This window comes from Zingiber officinale, chromosome 10A (genome assembly GCF_018446385.1).
Source record: "Zingiber officinale cultivar Zhangliang chromosome 10A, Zo_v1.1, whole genome shotgun sequence".
Taxonomy (NCBI): domain Eukaryota; kingdom Viridiplantae; phylum Streptophyta; class Magnoliopsida; order Zingiberales; family Zingiberaceae; genus Zingiber; species Zingiber officinale.
Genome location: NC_056004.1, coordinates 78,421,420 through 78,440,083, shown reverse-complemented (window position 1 = coordinate 78,440,083; position 18,664 = coordinate 78,421,420). Strand labels below are relative to the sequence as shown.

Here is an 18,664-nt window from a genome sequence, read left to right as displayed (position 1 = left end):
TAGAATATAAATCAGAATTATTATATTTTTAAAATTTTTAAATGAAATTTAAAACATTAAAAAAAATCAAAATATTAATTAATAAAAGTTATTAAATTTATTTTAATTTTAAATATATTTTTATATAGTTTACTAGGATAATTTAATTAGGGTTTATAAAAACCTGTTCGAAATATCACACATACCTTAAAAATTGTTTACATTAATTAAATAAAATAATAATAATTTTTATCGGGCAAAAGAAACACCGCAGCCCGCAACAGATCAGGGACACGTCCGACGGTGCTGGAAGCATCGCCGGACACATCCCGTGACATCTTTAGTGCCACAGGAGGTGCCCCCAGGGCGTAGCTCAGACGGTGGGCGCATGGTATCTCTGGCGTAATGGCCAGGGGTCGATTCTCAGGAACTGACGACCTGGGGTTTACCCCGCCATGCGCCTATGGCCTGTGTACCTGCATGAACCTCCCTCCATATTCGTGGGGCCGGCACTAGAGGGGCCGCTAAGGTAGCGGATCTACCTTTTTTTTTTTTAGTGCCACAGGAGGCGTCCCACGATGCCTTCGGCGCCAAAGGCATCGCGGGACACTTCCAATGCCTCCGAAAGTGTCTCGACACTTCCGGTGTCGCCGGAGGCGTCCCTCGACTCCTTCAACACCGCTTGCGACACATCCGAGACGGGGATGCCTCCGGTGTCGTTTCGTCCGCCTGACGGAACAGTAAAAATCGTCCGGCATTTCATTCTATGGTTCTAATGACTATAGCCAAACTAAAATGTGTTACTAAACTAGAAAAACTACTTGAGTGTTAACAGATATAGCCTTTGTTTGTCTAAAGCAATTATTGGTGTAAATTTGTTGATGTGTGCTTGCCTAATTGACATCAAATAAATATATTCACAGCTATACTATGACAAATTTAAAGTTAGGCCATAAAGAAAAAATAATCAGACCCTGCTCCATCACCAAACCCCATCAACCCCATCCTTAACCTCAATCCTCTCCTCTCTTGTGCAACGGCCATCATCTAGAGGCCCTACTCTTAATATCTATGATGCCTTCTTGATGGCTACCACCTAAGGACCCATCATCTCTACCAAGCTCCTTTGTAATCATGCCCTCTCCCTCATCACCCTCAACATAGCCACCATTAAAAAAGCTATGGGCGAGATATTAATAGTAGTAAGCACTATTAGTAATTTTATTGTGATCACAAAAAATGTGTCGCAACACTTAGCAAAGCATTGACAAATTGGATAAGGACAATGTTCTTAAGTGATCATGTGGTATGGCCAAGAACCTTTGTGGACTTCAACTTTATCTACAACTCATCTACATACCTAAAGATACACTCTAGAGAGGTCGGAGGATTAGTTGCACCAAGATGAGCATTCTTGGCATATACTGAGGTTAATTATGGAGTATTAGGATATTGGAGAGTTAATTGAGGTGATTAGAAGTATTTATGATTGAACCGGTATGTGTATAAGAAAATTTTGTGGCATTTAAATCTAATTTGGTTTCGATTTGGAGGGAGAATAGGTGGACATTGATTTGGGTTTCATCTGGTTCAGACTAAATTAAGAGTTTTGGCTGAACCAATGTTGAAATCCATCTGAACCAGTTTGATTCAGTTTGGTTTAGCAGAATAGGTTGGGTTTGTCAACAACATATATATTAAAACCCTCCCCAACTCCTTTCCAATCACACAAACCGCTTCCACCATTTCTTACTCATAACACCACCTCCCTAGTTGTTTAGATCCATGGGTGAACCACCCCATTTTCATAAGTTTGAAACTGCTTGACTCCCCTCCCCTTAATTTCAAATAGGAACTGTAGAAAGATTGCTCCACAGTTTCAGCAGCGAGTGTTAAGTTGAAATTGAGGTAAAATCAAGAAACCTTCCCACTTATGCTTTTCGGTTCTTTTAGGAATCCATTATCCTTCTGTTGTTTGTACATGATATCAGCTTATTGAAAGGTAACAATTGAATAATATGATTAGTCTTTAGACAATAACAATCTTTTACTCAAAGTATGCTCATCTACCATTGTGTAAGGATTTATTCAATTGGGTTGGGTTTCCAGACAAAAAAGATTTGTCAATGAGAGGACAAATTAAAGAGATCAGCTTATTGTATGATTTTTTAACCAACATAACGTGTTGTGTTGCCTTTCTTGAATGCAATAAGCATCTTCAGAGGTTGAGGGATGGTGCAGTCCAACAAGCACTTTGCATGCAACGGTAAACAAGAACAACCACTACCAACTGTGAAAACTGTTTTGGATTTGACCATATTGATTATTCCATCATTGAACATGATGAAACCACTATCAAATAGCCAAACTATTTTTGATTCAACCAAGGTTTAAAATTTTGAAATGTGCTGGAGTTTTAGTTTATGATCGGAACTATATGGTTTCAGTACTATATTGTGTCATGTAGTTTCGGTATTTTTTTAAAATATAAATATATTAATTAAAAAAATACCTTTATTAATATTTGCTTATTGTAGATATTTACTATTAAGTTATATTTAAAATGTTGAATATTGAGTTTAAGTTTTAATAATATGTAGTAAAAATCGATTTAGAATTAACTGAAGTCCACCGAGTAAACATAACAAGATCAAGTAGGCTTAAATTAAATTTAAATTTGATTTATTAATTTAAAATTAAATTAAATTTATATATATAATAATTTAGTTCATTAGTAATAGTATATTTTATAAAATTAGAAATTACATTATATTTAATTTCTTTTATCTTTCTTAATAATTTGTCTTATGCATCCTTACAAGTTTTTTTTCCTATGTTTACCTCATGGCCGGATGAGGAAAGGAAAAAGATAGGGATTTTTTTCTTTATTTACCTTGTGAAAAGATTATTCATAAAGAAAAAATTATCATCATTAAAAAGTTAAAATATTTTTTTCTCTCTCTATACCTTCGTGGATGAGTGGATGGGAAAAAAATAATAAATATGTAGGAGATAAAAAAAATTAATGGATGAAAGAGGAAAAAAATTAAAACTCAACAATTTAACATGAAAAGGAATTACATATTTAAAAAATAAAAATTTGTCTAAAATTACAAATTAAAGAGAAAAAAGAAATTTAAAAAAAGATATAAGGTTGCGGCAACCACTAACCTCACGAGGCCACCACAACTTGGCCTCGCTATGTCGATACCAGTGTGGTCGGCGGATGGAACATTAAATTTTACCCATGTTGACTAGTATGATTTCGTAGTTAAATTTATGGATTCAACCACATTAATTATTCCATCATTGAACATGAATAATAAGTTCATGTTGCCACATGAGGTCTTGGGGTCGAAACTCGACGTGACCGAGCATAACCTCCCCCATGTCTTGGCCATTTGCACTAATAGCTAGTAGCCACCCGTGATTTACCTCCTCCGTGTTGACCTAGGGACGAGTTGGCGGGGGCGCTGGGGGCGAGCGAATCACCTTTTGCCACATGTTGACAACAATACCAAGACATTTAATCCTCCCAATGAAAAATCTAGGATATAATTTTGTCAAATGTGAAAAACAATAATAATGAATAAACCTTAAAGTAAATCATAAGTAGAAGAAACATGCGAAGTGTATTATTACCGCTCGAGACAGTGGGTCATTGATTGATTCTCTCAAGTCAGCAACACGAATTCGCGTTGGATCAGCTCTAGCACCCGCACCCATTGCTGAGAGAACCTTCAAACCTCTACGCACACAAGCAGCAAGGAGAGCAACCTGAAAGATGACATAACCATCTAATAAGAATAAGAACAAATCGCAAATTACTAAGTAAAAAAAAAGGGAATTTTCATCCTTTAGCATCTTCCAAAGCTAATGCATAAGCAAAAAATTGTTCTATATAATTCTATATTATCTTTGAGATGTTAAATGCTAGTTATGTTATAAAAGCTTATCAAATCTAAATATGAAGGCAGTCTTAAGTTAGCACTCCAGATATTTCAAGTCAAACAAATACAAAGATTCCATCAAGAGAAATTTTATTATCCATTAACCCTAGGCATTGTCCTAAGACCTAGAAGAGCATCCTAGGCCACTCATGGCCTCCATCTCGCTCTGAAGGGAGGCAATAAAAGCTTTGTTTCTTGCACCACATCAAACGTCAAGCACCTAAGCCTAAAATTGTTTCATCAAGAGAAACTTGTTTATCCATTAATCCTAGGCATTGTTCCAAGACCTAGAAGAGCATCCTAGGCCACTCATGGCCTCCATCTCGCTCTGAAGGGAGGCAATAAAAGCTTTGTTTCTTGCACCACATAGAACATCAAGCACCTAGGCCTAAAATTGGGTTCTCAACCTCACTACTCAAGAGGCATAACCGACTACTGCTTAAAGAGAGATGCTTTACCTCTACACTTAAAGTATGTTGCCACTAAGGAGCAAAGGTGCATTTTCTTCCTAGGAGGTGTTTTCGGACTTATTCCTGAAAGGATAGATTGATCAAAAGGGGCAAGTATTAAAATTTTATTTTATCCCTTGGTTTTAATAGCCCAAATTGGGAAAGACGAAGGCTGATAATTCATATAGCAAAGAATGTAAGGGGGATATTATCTATATATATTAGTTACTATATTATCTGTATATATTAGTTACTATAGTATCTGTATATATTAGTTAATATATCTATCAATGAGGTAATTGTCAATTAGCCTAATTACAGTTTCCTAAGATAGATTCCTAGTTTGTATATAAATATGTCTAACTCTTTGATAAAGATGATTAATTCTTTTTATCTCAAATAACATGGTATCATAGCAACTTCAAAATTAGGAATTCAAAATTAGGATTTCTGCCTCTTCTACCTCTCACGTACTTTCATCTCCGTGGTGCATCACTGCCTCATCGTCGCCCACACACCTCCATCGACCAGCAACAACCTCCTCGTCAGCACACTTTCCTTCCCTCCTTTATCGGTTGTTGCTCGTCGCCCCACCGATCGCTGTTGCATGTCTCCTTCCCTAGCAAAGAATATAAGGGGGCAGCTCCCATGCTGGCCCACCGCCGCACCGGGTGCCAACTCTCCTTCCACGATGTCATCGTCTCAAATTCCGACCGTTGAGAAGCCACCACGTCAACCCTATCCCCGGCCACCGCCGCCACCGCTCTCCATATACGTGTCATTAGAAGCATCGTCGGCGTCACCCAATCTCGACCACCAGCGATCCTTGCTGAACCTGTCCTACTTTCCTCAACGCAAGCAGCACCTATTCACATGAGTTTGTCGGTACTTGTTGGTTTGGATCTTCCTTCGGATTCTTCTTTTATTTGACTTCTTTTGGGATAAAGTCTAATGACTAAAAATAAGTCTTCTATTGTCACGGATGTGGTGCTCGTGATGTCTAAAATCACGTACTATAAGCTAAATGGTTCGAACTATTTGGATTAGAGTAAAACTGTTTGTTTTTATCTACGAAATATTGACAAAGATGGTCATGATGACCCTCCTCAAGATGATTCGAAGCACGCATAGTTTAGAGAGGATGCTTGCTTATTCCTTCATATTTAGAATCGTATTGATAGTGAGGTAATTGACTTGATCAATCACTCTGAATTTGTTAAAGAAATAATGGATTACTTGGAATTTATGTACTTTGGAAAAGAAAATCTCTCACGCATGTATGAGGTTTGCAAAGTATTCTCCTTACTTTGAGTTGCTAAGTCATGAGTTCTCTCTAGTTCTGAGGTCTCTTTTTTACAAAATGTATTTAGTAGTGTTCTCCATACAAGTTCTACACCTATTTCACTTAGTGCTTTGGTGAGTTACAATACTAATTATGTTTCTGGAAGATGAACTAGGAAACAAAGGAAGTGGCTCATAGGAATTTGAAACTCGAACGCCAAATTCGGGTTGTATTATCTGCAACTTCTATTGTAAGTCAAGTTATACGAAGTTTGAGTGTAGAAAGCTTCAGTATAAAAATCAACAAAAACACTTAGCTCATATTACATCCACTAATGATGTCTCTGATAAGTTGATCCTTATCTCTGTAAATGAATTTGTCAAGTTTTCAAAATAACAGGAATCACTCAAGTCTTCATCTCCTTCTTCTATCACTGCTATTGTTAATTCAGATAAACAAAATAGATGTCTTCTTTCCTCATCCTCCAAATGGGTCATTGATTTTAGTGCCACAGATCATATGACAGATAATTCTAGTCCCTTCTCTACTTTTCAGCCCAAAGTTAACACTTCTACCGTTACTTTAGCTAATGGGTCTCCATTTTGTGTGCGTGTCTGGCACTATCAATCTTAGCCTTTGCTTCCTCAGTCCTGTCTTACATTTACCTAATTTATCCTTTAATTTGCTCTCTGTCAATCAACTAACTTGTAATTTTAGCTATTGCATCTCATTTTTTCTTGATCATTGCTTATTTCAAGATCTTTTAACAAAGAAGATTCTTGGTAAAGGATATGAGTCTGGAGGCTTCTACATTCTTGACACACCGCTCCCAAATTATTGCTTGGTTGAGTGTCACTTCTCCTTTCGAAGCTCATTGTAGGTTGAAACATCCATCTCTCCCTTTGCTTAAAAAGTTGTTGACAATATGATAAGGTGTCTTCATTAGATTGTGAATCGTGTCAATTTCCAAAACATCACCGTCTTAGTTCAAGTCCTAGAGTAATAAATGTACTACTATTCTTTTTGAATTAGTTCATTCTGATATTTAGTGTCCTTGTCCTATTTTTCTAAACCTGATTTTAGATATTTTGTTACTTTTGTGGATGATTATTCTCATATAACTTGGCTATATTTAATAAAAAATCATTCTGAGTTATTTTCCCTGGTTTGTACCTTTTGTGTTGAGATAAAAACTCAATTTCATGCATCCATCCATACTTTGCGAAGTGATAATACCAAGTAATATACATCCAATCTTATATGGGTCAGAATGGCATGCTTCATGAAATCTCTTGTATTGATACTCCATCCCACAATGGTGTGGCTGAACATAAAACAGACATCTTCTTGAAACTGCACAGACCCTTTTATTTCAAATGAATATCCCCAAACCTTTTTGGGTTGATGCAGTTTCTACAGCATGTTTTCTCATTAGTCGCATGCCCTCTTTTTTTCATGGTGAGATCCTTTATAAAATCTTTTTTCCCAATAAGCCTAGGATATTTGGTAACACTTGTTTTATTCAGGATGTTCGCCCGCATGCCACTAAATTATATTCAAAGTCTTTAAAGTGTATCTTCCTTGGTTATTCTCGTCTTCAAAAAGGTTATAGGTGTTATTGTTCCAGTATTAACAAATATCTTATCTCAATTGATGTTACCTTCATGGAAGACACGCTTTATTTCCCATCCTCACCTATTCTAACTCATCAAAGGGAGGATGATGATTTGTTGGTGTATTCTATCACATCCTTCGCACCCATCCCGGAATTGGCTCCTGTCATACCTCCTATTATTCAAGTCTACTCAGGCATCAACCTCTTGATTCATGTCCTACACCTACTACTTTGGCATCAGATCCAGTCTCAAGTGATGATCTTCCTATTGCATTAAGCAAAGGTAAATGTAGTGTACTTATTCTACTTCTTTTGTTTCTTAAAACGGCTTGTCGTCTTCTTCTTGTTCTTTTATTGCTTTACTTGATTGTATCTCTACTCCTAAAATTGTCCATGAGATCATATTTCATCCTAGTTGGAAAGATGCAATGATAGAGGAGATGAATGCTTTAGATAACAATGGCACTTGGTACTTGGTCAATTTACCTTCAGAAAAACATGCTATTGGATGCAAATGGGCAATTAAAGTCAATCAGGATGGTCAGTTGCCGGATTAAAAGCTCGTCTTGTCGCTAAAAGTTATGCTCAAACCTATGGTGTGGATTATTCTCAGACTTCCTCCTGTTGCAAAATTGACATCTATTCGATTGTTTATTTCAATGGTTGCTACTCATCATTGGTCTTTACATTAACTTGATATAAGAATGTTTTTCTTTATGATGATCTTCTGGAGGAGGTATATATGGAGCAACCTCCTAGTTTTGTTGCTCAAGGAGTCAAGGCGAGTTTGTCATCTTTGAATATCTTTGTATGATTTGAAATAGAGTTCTCGTGCTTAGTTTGGAAAATTTAGTTAGGTTGTTGAAAATTTTGATATGACAAAAAGCAAGCTTGACCATTTTATGTTGTACAAGCAGGTATCATTCTGTTAGTTGTGTATGTGAATGATATTGTTATCACTAGAAATGATACTACGGGAATCTCATCTCTTAAAATTTTCATCCATACTCAGTTTCACATGAAAGACTTGGGTGCTAGAGTATTTCTTGGGTGTTGAAATTATGAGTAAAAAAAATATATTTCTATCTCAGAGAAAATATAATACTCGACCGACAAGAAAATTGGGGGCAAAGCCTTGTAGTGCAACTTAGAACATGCACCTCCATTGAGATAGGGAACTATTTGAACATCATGAAAGATATCGAAGGTTGGTTGAGAAGTTAAATTACCTTACTGTGACTTGTCCAAATATGCATATCCAGTTAGTGTTGTCAATCAGTTTATATCATCTCCAACAGTTCATCATTGGATAGCGTTAGAGCAAATTTTGTGTTACTTGAAAGAAGCAAGTATCATATATGCAAATCATGGGCACACTCATATTGAATGTTTTTCAAATATAGATTAAGCAGGTTCCAAAATGGATAGAAGATCTATTGTATCTTTGTTGGAGGAAATTTAGTCTCATAGAAGAGTAAGAAGCAAAACGTTGTGTCACGTGCAGAGTCAAAATATAAGGCTATGGCACATATGTGAGATAATGTGGATATATCAACTCTGGACTGAAGTAGGACTTAAAATTTCAATACCAGCAAAAATATGGTATGATAACTAAGTTGCTCTTCATATTGTATCGAATCATGTGTTTCATAAGCGAACTAAGCACATTAAATTGATTGTCATTTTGTTCATGAAAAAATTCAAAAAAGCTTGATTTCTACCTGATATGTGAAGACCGGAGAACAACAGGACATCTTCACAAAAGCTTTCAATGAAAAGCTTTCAATGAAGTTCAGATTGATTATCTTTGTAACAAGTTGGTATGATTAATATCCATGCTCCAACTTGAGGGATAGTATTATCTGTATATATTAGTTACCATATTATCAGTTAATATATATGTCAATTAGCTAATTGTCAATTAACCTAATTATAGTTTTCTAAAATAGATTCCTAATTTGTATATAAATATGTCTCACTTGACTAATTCTTTTTATCTCAAATAATAGGGGGCTTTAATCTTCAGTAGGGAATGGGATTCAAGGGGAGGAGTACTTTCCAAAGTCAGAGTCATTCCTTTATTTCCTACTGCTTGTGTTGACTCTTACTCCTTTGAATATTACATGCACAAACAATTATGACGTTTTTATCTATGCACTGAGCGAGCTAATGCAAAAACAAAGTGAGAGGACTTCTCAATTGTCTCTTTCATTTATAATTTCAATGAATGTCGAAGGTCAATTTATATGTTTTTTTGGATAGGTATATAGAGCTATATCACATAGAAACAATACATAAAGATAAAACATGTAGCATAAGATAATATTGAGTTGGGAAAATGCAAAAAAAAAAAAAATAGTGCATATTATTTTTCTATTGCTTCCTACCACCATTTCCAAATATATATACATATATAGAACCCATTATATTGGTCCTTTCTTCCACCGATACTTGTGTAGGTATGCAATGATTAACACTTTTTATTAGGGTAGTATGAGATGAGATTGAGTCAAGTCGAATACTTATATACTTGTATCATCCACTCAATTCAATTTTTTAACATACCATCTCAATAGATTTTTCTTTAATTTATCATCTAATTGGAGTGCTCCTAATTGAAATCGAATATTAGACTTTGTTATTCTATCTAATTTAATGACTATAAACATCCAGCTTAGCATTCTAATTTCTCCTATAATATTTTTGTATATCTTACTTTCTAACAACCCAATACTTTGGTCCATAACATTGGCACGTTGTACCAGGATCTTATAAAATTTCCATTTTTGCCTAAGCATCATATGAAGAAGCTTGCGGATTACACAAACATGATAACAATTGTCGTGATCCTTTTCTTATTACTAAAATTATCATTCACCAATTCAATTACAGCCTTACTTAGCTTGTGGCCTTTAATTTTCTAAAGTTCTTTACAATTCAAACTTTTAATTTAATTTATTTACACTCTCATCAATTAACATAGAAGGGGAGCCTTGGTGCAACAGTAAAGTTGTTGCTTTGTGACCAAAAGATTACGGGTTCGAATCCTGGAAATAACTTCTTGCAAAAAACAGGGCAATACAATAGATCCTTCCCCGGGACCCCGCATAGCGGGAGCTTCGTGCACCGAGCTGCCCTTTCTTTATCAATTCACATAATATACTCTACAAATAAATACACACACACAAAATTATTTTAAACATAAATCATGCATTTATCTTTAATAAAAGTCTATAGTCATCCAAAAAACATTTGGCACTCTCCCAATAACTCTAACACTAATAACAACAGAAATCTTATACCATGACAGTCGGCACAATCTAATCATATCATTCAAATAAATTAACAAAACTCGATACTACTTGACATATGCAATGTCTACTGTGTTGTTTTGTCAATCATGTCATGAGCATCGTGTCATGTCAACACTTGACATTCCTTGGCATAATACATCACAGGTTAAGATGAATTAATATAGCATTGTAATTTTTTTTAACTTCTGCCCATATAAGAGAATATTAACGAATATTAACATTTTAGATAAAACATAAATTTTATGACAAACATAAATATATAAGTGCTTTATCTTCTTTTTCTTCTTTATGTTCATCTTTCTTTAACCTCCAATTTGTCACTAGCAATACATCATAACTTGAAATAGTATTATTCAACTCGAATCCAGAAACTCTAGCACGGCTCAAAATTTTAGCCATGGACTACATCATATATTTCCTTAATTATAGTGTATCTTTCTCTAATATCTACTACAATATAATATCCTAATTTTTACTAAAATCAGTAAAAATCATAGGAAAAATGTTTCATTATTCAGCACATTTTCCAACAGTAGTCACATCAAAAAAATAATAAAGTACTGTTGATAATCCCAATCTAAGTCCCCTTATCAAACCTTGTTACATCGCATGATGCTCCTGAAACCATCCTACTAACCACTACCATCAAAAGTAAATAGATTAAGCAGGAGTGAACCAAGTATTTAAGTAAATCTAGTGCTGATTGTGAACTTTAATTGGTTCACAGGCTATCACCTTGGTGTCAATATTGTCAATGCAATCAAGAACAAAGTCTGGGTAGCCTGATAGAATTTCTTCCTCAGATGATGTATCATACATCTGAACTTTTACTTCCACATTACTCTCGGGGAATATGCTTGCAAAATGCTTCTGCAGACAAAGGGCCTTAGGGGTTCCAACATCGTCTCTGTTGGCCACAGCATGACGATTTAGTGATGAAAGTGACACCTATGACACAAAGGCAGGATTGTTAGATATAGCCATTGGAAAATATACTTTAGATAAATCAAGTCATATGAACCCAATCATCAATCAGTTACGTGAATCAATGCCCTATCTTGATGTGACAACATATAAGTATGCAAATAACAATTTCATTTGGATGCATTTAACTTATGTTAAAGACTTTAAAACAAAGTTAGCAATGAGTGATCACATTCTGATATTTCATTAACATAAACTGAGAGTCAGGAATGCAGAATAGATAGGAAGCCCAACTGGTGTTAAACAATATCCCATTCAAGGATAGATGAATGAGTAGTTAAGATGAATGAGTAGTTAAGCCTTTTTTCTCTTTCATTTATACTTCCCATCATTTAGTCGTCATTGAATTTGAATGGATGCAAGAAAAACAAGCTATTTCTGCACCACAATCTTATAAAATTCAGTAAATTGATACGAATTGATTGAATCATTCTTAAAAAATAATGATAAATAAAAATGTATGGGAAATTCATGACAAATGCTTGCAAACAATCCTATGCAAAGACAACTAGAATATAAAAACTCTGCATATACAACTGTTTTCTATTTACTTCTATAACAAGGGCATTGAGGTAATTGTCATTTTGCTGGAGCATATTTTTGCATGGGTGGGATCCTTGTTATATTCTGATGACCATCATAATATCCTTGGTTGCAGAAATTCAGAAGGAGAGAAACATCAAAAGAGGAGTATCTCTAATCCCACTATAGATTTCAAAGATTTGGAATCTTGGTTTTTCAGGATTTCAAAGATGGAGCCTTAGGTTTTAAAGATTCTACCATACAGCATCTACCTGTCCCTGCATCAATTGTAAATACAAGAAAGAAGTGGTTCATATTGTTTCTTTATCTGGTTCAGTACTTGCCATGATGAGTTTAGCCTTTCTACATAAGATTGTTTACCTTTAGCATTGAGTTTTCTCTGCTACAAGTTGTTAGAGTGTATACTAAAAGCCTAACTTTTGTATAAACATTTATTTAGAAATAAAGAATCACAAATGGTCAAATATCTACATTTATTTGTTAAATGTAATTTGTTCAATTAATTTATATAGTAGACAACATGGTGTGTGGTGTCACACACAAAAGATCATGTTGTCGGTTCTTTATAAATTATAAACAGTTGCTCGCGACTAAAATGGAAAGGAACAAACCGTTGAAGTAGTCGTAGTGTAATTAAGTATTAGTTTATCTTAACTAATAAATTACACTGATACACTCCAAGTGTATTGAGTAGGACCATTTTAGGTAAGTTCTTTTTGTACTGACTTTATAAAAGAACTAGACCTTACTTATTATGGAAGTGTGTGCTCTTAATCCTAATATAATAACAAACACATATATTTAGTATTTATTTCTTTGACTTATCAATGGGTGAGATTTAGCTCGATAAATCAATAGGCCCGATAAGTTGGGAAATAATATTACTTATAGTGTGTGTTGTTGATTATAGAAGGAAACAGTGTCCTAGAGAGTTAGGTTGATGATGTCCCCAAGAGGAGCTCATAAGGATTGTCATGTTAAACCCTGCAGGTGGACCTAGTCCGACATGACGATAAAGTTGAGTGGTACTACTCTTGGAACTAGATATTAGTTAAGTGAGTTGTAAGTAACTCATTTGAATTAATGGACATTCGATATCTTAAACACAGGGAGACTAACACACTCATAATAAGAAGGAGCCCAAAATATAATTTGGGATAAGTGCGGTAATTCAATAGTAGTTCTTTAGTGGAATGAATTATTATTGATGAAATTAAGTTATGTGCTCGGGGCGAACACGGGATGCTTAATTTCATCAGGAGACCAAAATCAATTCCTCCTCTCGGTCCCTATCGTAGCCTCTTGTATATAGAGAATAATACCCACCTATACCCACCTTTCTACCCACCTTAAGGTGGCCGGTCAAGCTAGCTTAGAGCTCAAGCTAGGGCCGGCCAAAGCTAATGGTGGAGCCAATTATAGGTGGCCGACCAAAGCTTGGGTCCCAAGCTTAGGTGGTCGGCCACTAGATAATTAAAAAGGATTTTTATTAAAATTATTTCTTATGTGGATATCATGATTTTAAAAGAGAGTTTAAAATTTAAATCTTTCCTTTTATAGCTTTCTACAAAAGATTAAGAAAAGATTTGAAATCTTTCCTTATTTATAGATTGAAAGGTAGATTTTAATTTTGAGAAAACTTTCCTTGTTTAACCATGTTCATGATTTAAAAATGAGTTTAAAAATTAAATATTCTCTTTTATAAGTTTCTACAAAAGATTAAGAAAAGATTTGATATCTTTCCTTATTTGTAGATTGAAAGAAGATTTTAATTTTTAGAGATAACTTTCCTTTTTGGAAATCATCCACATGTTTAAAAGAAAGATTTTAATTTATAAAGTTTCCTTTTTACAAACCACAATGAAGAGAAAAATTATTGGAGAAATTTTTTTTTATAAATTTCCGGAAACAAATTAGGAAGTTTTTATTCTTGTGAATAAAAAAAAAAACTTCCTTGATGGAGAATAAAAGTGGTCGGCCATGTTGTTTATGAAAAGGGAATTGATTTTTAATTAATATAAATTTTCTTTTTCATGACAAAAGAATTAAGGAAGTTTTTATTAAATTTCCTTATTTGCCGAGACCAAGGATTATAAAAGAGGGGGTAGAGGTGCCTTCATGGCTAACGACTATTTTTTTTTCTTCCTCTCTTTTTCTCCTTGGTGTGGCCGGCCCTAGAGGTTCTCCTTCTCCTCTTCTCTTCTTCTTTAGTGGTCGGTTTCATCTTCTCTTGGAGCTCTTGTTGATGGCCGATTCTAGCTAAGAGAAGAAGGAGAGAAAGAAGGCTTTGTTTCTAGCATCCCTTGGAGCTTGGTGGTGGTGGCCGGACCTCTACTTCTCTTGGAGAATTATGGTAGCCGAATCTTGCTTGGAGAAGGTGTCTTAGGTGGATTCTCATCTCGGTAGATCATTACCCACACAACGTCTGGGATAAGAAGAGGAATACGGTAGAAGATCAAGAGGTTATTTTTGCTTACAAAGAAAGGTATAACTAGTAATTGTTTTCCGCATCATACTAGTTTTCGTTGTATAGTTATTTTTGGAAATACCAAACACAAGAGGCATTAGATCTAGTTTTTCGAATTAGTTTTTTCGAGTTTGTGTTTTCTTTATTTTTCGAATTTGTGATTCGATTGTTCTTTTTGGTTAACCTAAAGTTATTTAAGGAAATTAAATATTAGCTTTCCTTAAAAGGCTTTGTCTAGGCGGTGGTGGTTGCTCCCATATCCAAGAAGGTCATGTGCCTCGCCATACAGTCCTGGAAGCCAATTTTGGAAATTAATATTTAATGGAATTAATAACATAGGTGGATTTGAATCAATAGTGTTAAGTTCCGCTTGCGATTCAAATCTAAATCATTAAGAATAGATAAGTTAAATTTGGAATCAATGATGTTAAGTTCCGTCTGTGATTCCTAATTTAGCTTCTAAAGAACACAATAGGTTATTTAAGGAAAGGTTCGACACTTGTACAAAATTTTTGTACAGTGGAGCCGGTACGATTTTCTTAGGACTAACCAACACAAGTATGATGTTAGAGAGATTTGTAGGACCAATGCCAGAGTGCTAGAGGGGGTTTATTAGCTCGTAATACTATAAATATGAATTTCACTTTCTCTGGCACATGCAAAGACAAATAACCTAATTCGTTCTTATGGATCCATTGTGTGAATGTTTATGTCACACAATAAGCGCTAAGAAAATAGATAAATACAAGTGCAAAGCTAATAGAAGGGGAGCCTTGGCGCAACGGTAAAGTTATTGCTTTGTGACCAAAAGGTCACGGGTTCGAATCATGAAAACAGCCTCTTGCAAAAAGCAGGGTAAGGCTACGTACAATGGATCCTTTCACGGGACCCCGTATGACAGGAGCTTCGTGCACCGGGCTGTCCTTTTTTTTTTACAAGTGCAAAGCTAATAAGATGGTTTAAGTGACTAAGATCTCATGTTCCTATTCCATGGCCTGTCGATCTGTTGGTGGATCACACTCGTAATACCACTAAGGAACCCTCCTTTCCAAGGGGTGAAGAATTACAAGAAAAAGAAATAAAGTATAATAAAATTTTACCAAACCCTGTAGAAGAAGCCTTGATTGTGTTTTTCTCGGCCACATAATGATAAAATACCAGTCACAATTTAGCACATAATTAACAACACAAAACACGCCTAATGATTAGAGTGACCTACAACACCTAATTTTCATAAAAATTAAGTCAACTAAAATCCAAGGTCAATCAAATTTGTAGTTGAATCGATTCAACACTCAATTCGAACAAATCATCCCTCAGTCGACTCAATCTGCTTGAGAATCGTAACTTTACTAGGCTAACACCTCACAAGCTAATGTGAACTTCTAAGATCAGACTTGACTGCAGACTACAACCAAGAATAAGAATGAACCTGTTGTTCCTTAGTCAGAGGCTCTTTACAACCAAAATTAATTAATTCTACCCAGATCATTCTGTGATATTGGCCAAAGACATGAACCCAAGATTCTAATTCATACATAATCTCTCACTAGTCACCAAGACTTCATTTGCCATAGCTTTACGTTGTCCATGAGTCCACCTCCATCATCTTGAGTCTTTCAGATGCATCAAGCCATCCTTGATAAATCACTTATGTATTCCAACTCTTTAGTTCGCCTCGCATCGGTTCCTTAATCGTTTCAATCATTCAAATGTGTGAAGCTTACTCCAGAATTCATCCTTTGCTAGGTCACTGATGGAGCTCTCCTCATTACAAGTCATCAAGTTCTTGACTTATCAACTTCTCTATTCTCCTCTTCCTAGAGTGCATACCATAATCACCTTGGAGACAATAACTTTTCTTTGTCTATTCCATGAACCAAACACAATATTAGATATTCTTGTAATCATGTGAAAGTCCGCTGTATATATATATATATAAAAATTCATGATCTCACTAAATTTACAACTTTAGATGAATAAATATATGAAAGTTATTGAGATTAATTTATCTAAACAATAAAAAATAAAAGTTAATTCAGTAGGATGCTTGTTGTTTTTTACTTGCTCTTCTTCCAAAATTATTTCTGTTTTGTATTGGGTTCTCCGCTGAATGTATGTTGTTCTAGATGACTTAAATCATATGTTGCCCTGTTTGTACGTCCAATGTTATTGACCAATTCTAGAATGCCAAATCAGTCGTTTTGACGTCTGAACATTGCTAGCAGCTTTATTTGCAACTACTCTTTTGTTTCTATTTGCATGTGATCTTTGCAGGTCTGACTAGAAACAAGTCAGCATTCAACTCTTAACTAACTTAAAACATACAGACCTAAGGGGGTTAAAAATGAACCCGACTCGTCAATCCGATCCAAGTCAATCCAAAAAAAATCGGGTTCAAGTTGGGGGGTTTTGGGTTTTGGGAGGGTTCGGGTTGGATTTTTTGGGTTTAGATTTGGGTTAGGTCGGGTTCGGGTTGACCCAGGTTGATCTGAATTTAGGATTTAGGAGTTTTTTTGAAGTTAAATCAAATTCTATTTTGAAAATTAAGATATTTTATATACATAAATAACGATGTTAGTATAACAATGATGAAATATTGAGATAAAAAGGAAGAATTATAAGGAAATAACAAAAAAAAAGTTTTTTTTTTGGTGAGCTGGTTATTCAGGTCGGTCAGGTAATCCGGTTCGGGTTTAAGGGTTTTGGGTTGAGTTCGGATTCAAGTCAAGATTTTTTTTTAGTAATCGATCTTCAATGCGACCCAAACCCACCCAATCCACCCGAATGACACCCCTGTAGTTCTCACTTAAGCTAATTTTTTTAGTTGGACCAGGCTGGATATACCTGAAAAGAATGGGATAATAAAGAGCATAGTTTTTTAAGATATCAACTGCATATTTCTTAAACTTTCATTTATTATTCTGGATGGGGTGGTTTTTGCAGGTGCACTACTTGCAATCTTAAGCATACAATTGTGTCAGATTGTTGAAGCATCTTGACCAAGAGTTTTGAGAAACATGGAGAGGGTACCTGGTCAAAATCCACAAGAAGGAGCCTGCCAATACCAGATCGTAAAAGCATGGAAGCAGCATGACTACCAACTCCACCAAGACCAACAACAACAACATAGGCATCCGATACTTTTCTTTGAAACTCAAAACCAAAGAATTGGATGTTCCTGGAAAAGAAAAAGAAAAATGATCCCACTCAGCAAGAAAAAAAACAGAAAATATGTCATGCATCAGCTGTGTACTAGTCCTAAATGAAGTGAAATAAAAATAAGATGCACCATCCAAGACAAGTAGATTTGGCATACTGGTACAATCAAATGGTATCTTAACCAACCTTATTATGGTACTAATATTTAGAATGAAGTAACTTAGCCAGTTATCCAAACAAAACATAAAATTTATCAAAACCTAGATTTTTCATTCAATCCTCTGTCCATTACAATCAAATGGTATCTTAACCAACCTTATTCTGGTACTAATAATTAGAATGAAGTAAATTAGTCAGTTATCCAAACAAAACATAGATTTTTCATCTAATCCTCTGTTTATATATTAAAAGAATTAATCTTATTGCTGAATTTGTGAGCACACTTCGATTATGTGATTAAATTAAGCATGTTAGCTTAACTACTGATACAGCAAGAGTAGACTTATTGTGACAATGATTACCTTTTCAAAATTATACCCATGCTTGCAACTGATCCATGAATTATTCAACAGTAGCAAAGATAGGAACTAAGGTTATACTCAGATTGATTCTAATTATTTATTAATTTCTTAAAAATCTGCTTATATGATGAATTTGACTTTGTCACTCAATTTAAAAGCCTATTTAACTTGATGTTTTTAAATTATTAACAGTATATTTGACTTTCTGGTAGCAATTCCTAGAAACTCATCCACAGAATGCAAGAGACGAGTTATGTTCAATGGTGGTACCTTTTTTGTATTCAAATTGCCATAGGAAAGGATGGGAATCACCATACTTTCAACTATGGTAAATTTGTGCCGCTACATCTAGAGAAATAGCTTAATCTTTTATACTTCTTTTTTTTCCTTGAAGATGT

General features: G+C 34.9%; 1 protein-coding gene across 4 annotated transcripts in view; it reads right to left on the bottom strand.

Moving 5' to 3' along the window:
• The window catches only part of LOC122027016 (tRNA threonylcarbamoyladenosine dehydratase-like), a 70,619-nt gene that overhangs the window by 37,821 nt on the left and 14,134 nt on the right, over window positions 1–18,664 (bottom strand). For all 4 annotated transcript variants that reach the window (XR_006124244.1, XR_006124245.1, XM_042585811.1 and 1 more), the window contains exons 4-6: window positions 17,617–17,764; window positions 11,325–11,537; window positions 3,622–3,756 (exon numbers count right to left, since the gene is read on the bottom strand). Coding sequence is in view for 2 of the 4 variants with exons in the window: in XM_042585811.1 (XP_042441745.1) it covers window positions 3,622–3,756; window positions 11,325–11,537; window positions 17,617–17,764 (496 nt within the window). In the remaining 2 variants the exon portion in view is untranslated. The remainder of the gene's footprint in view (window positions 1–3,621; window positions 3,757–11,324; window positions 11,538–17,616; window positions 17,765–18,664) is intronic.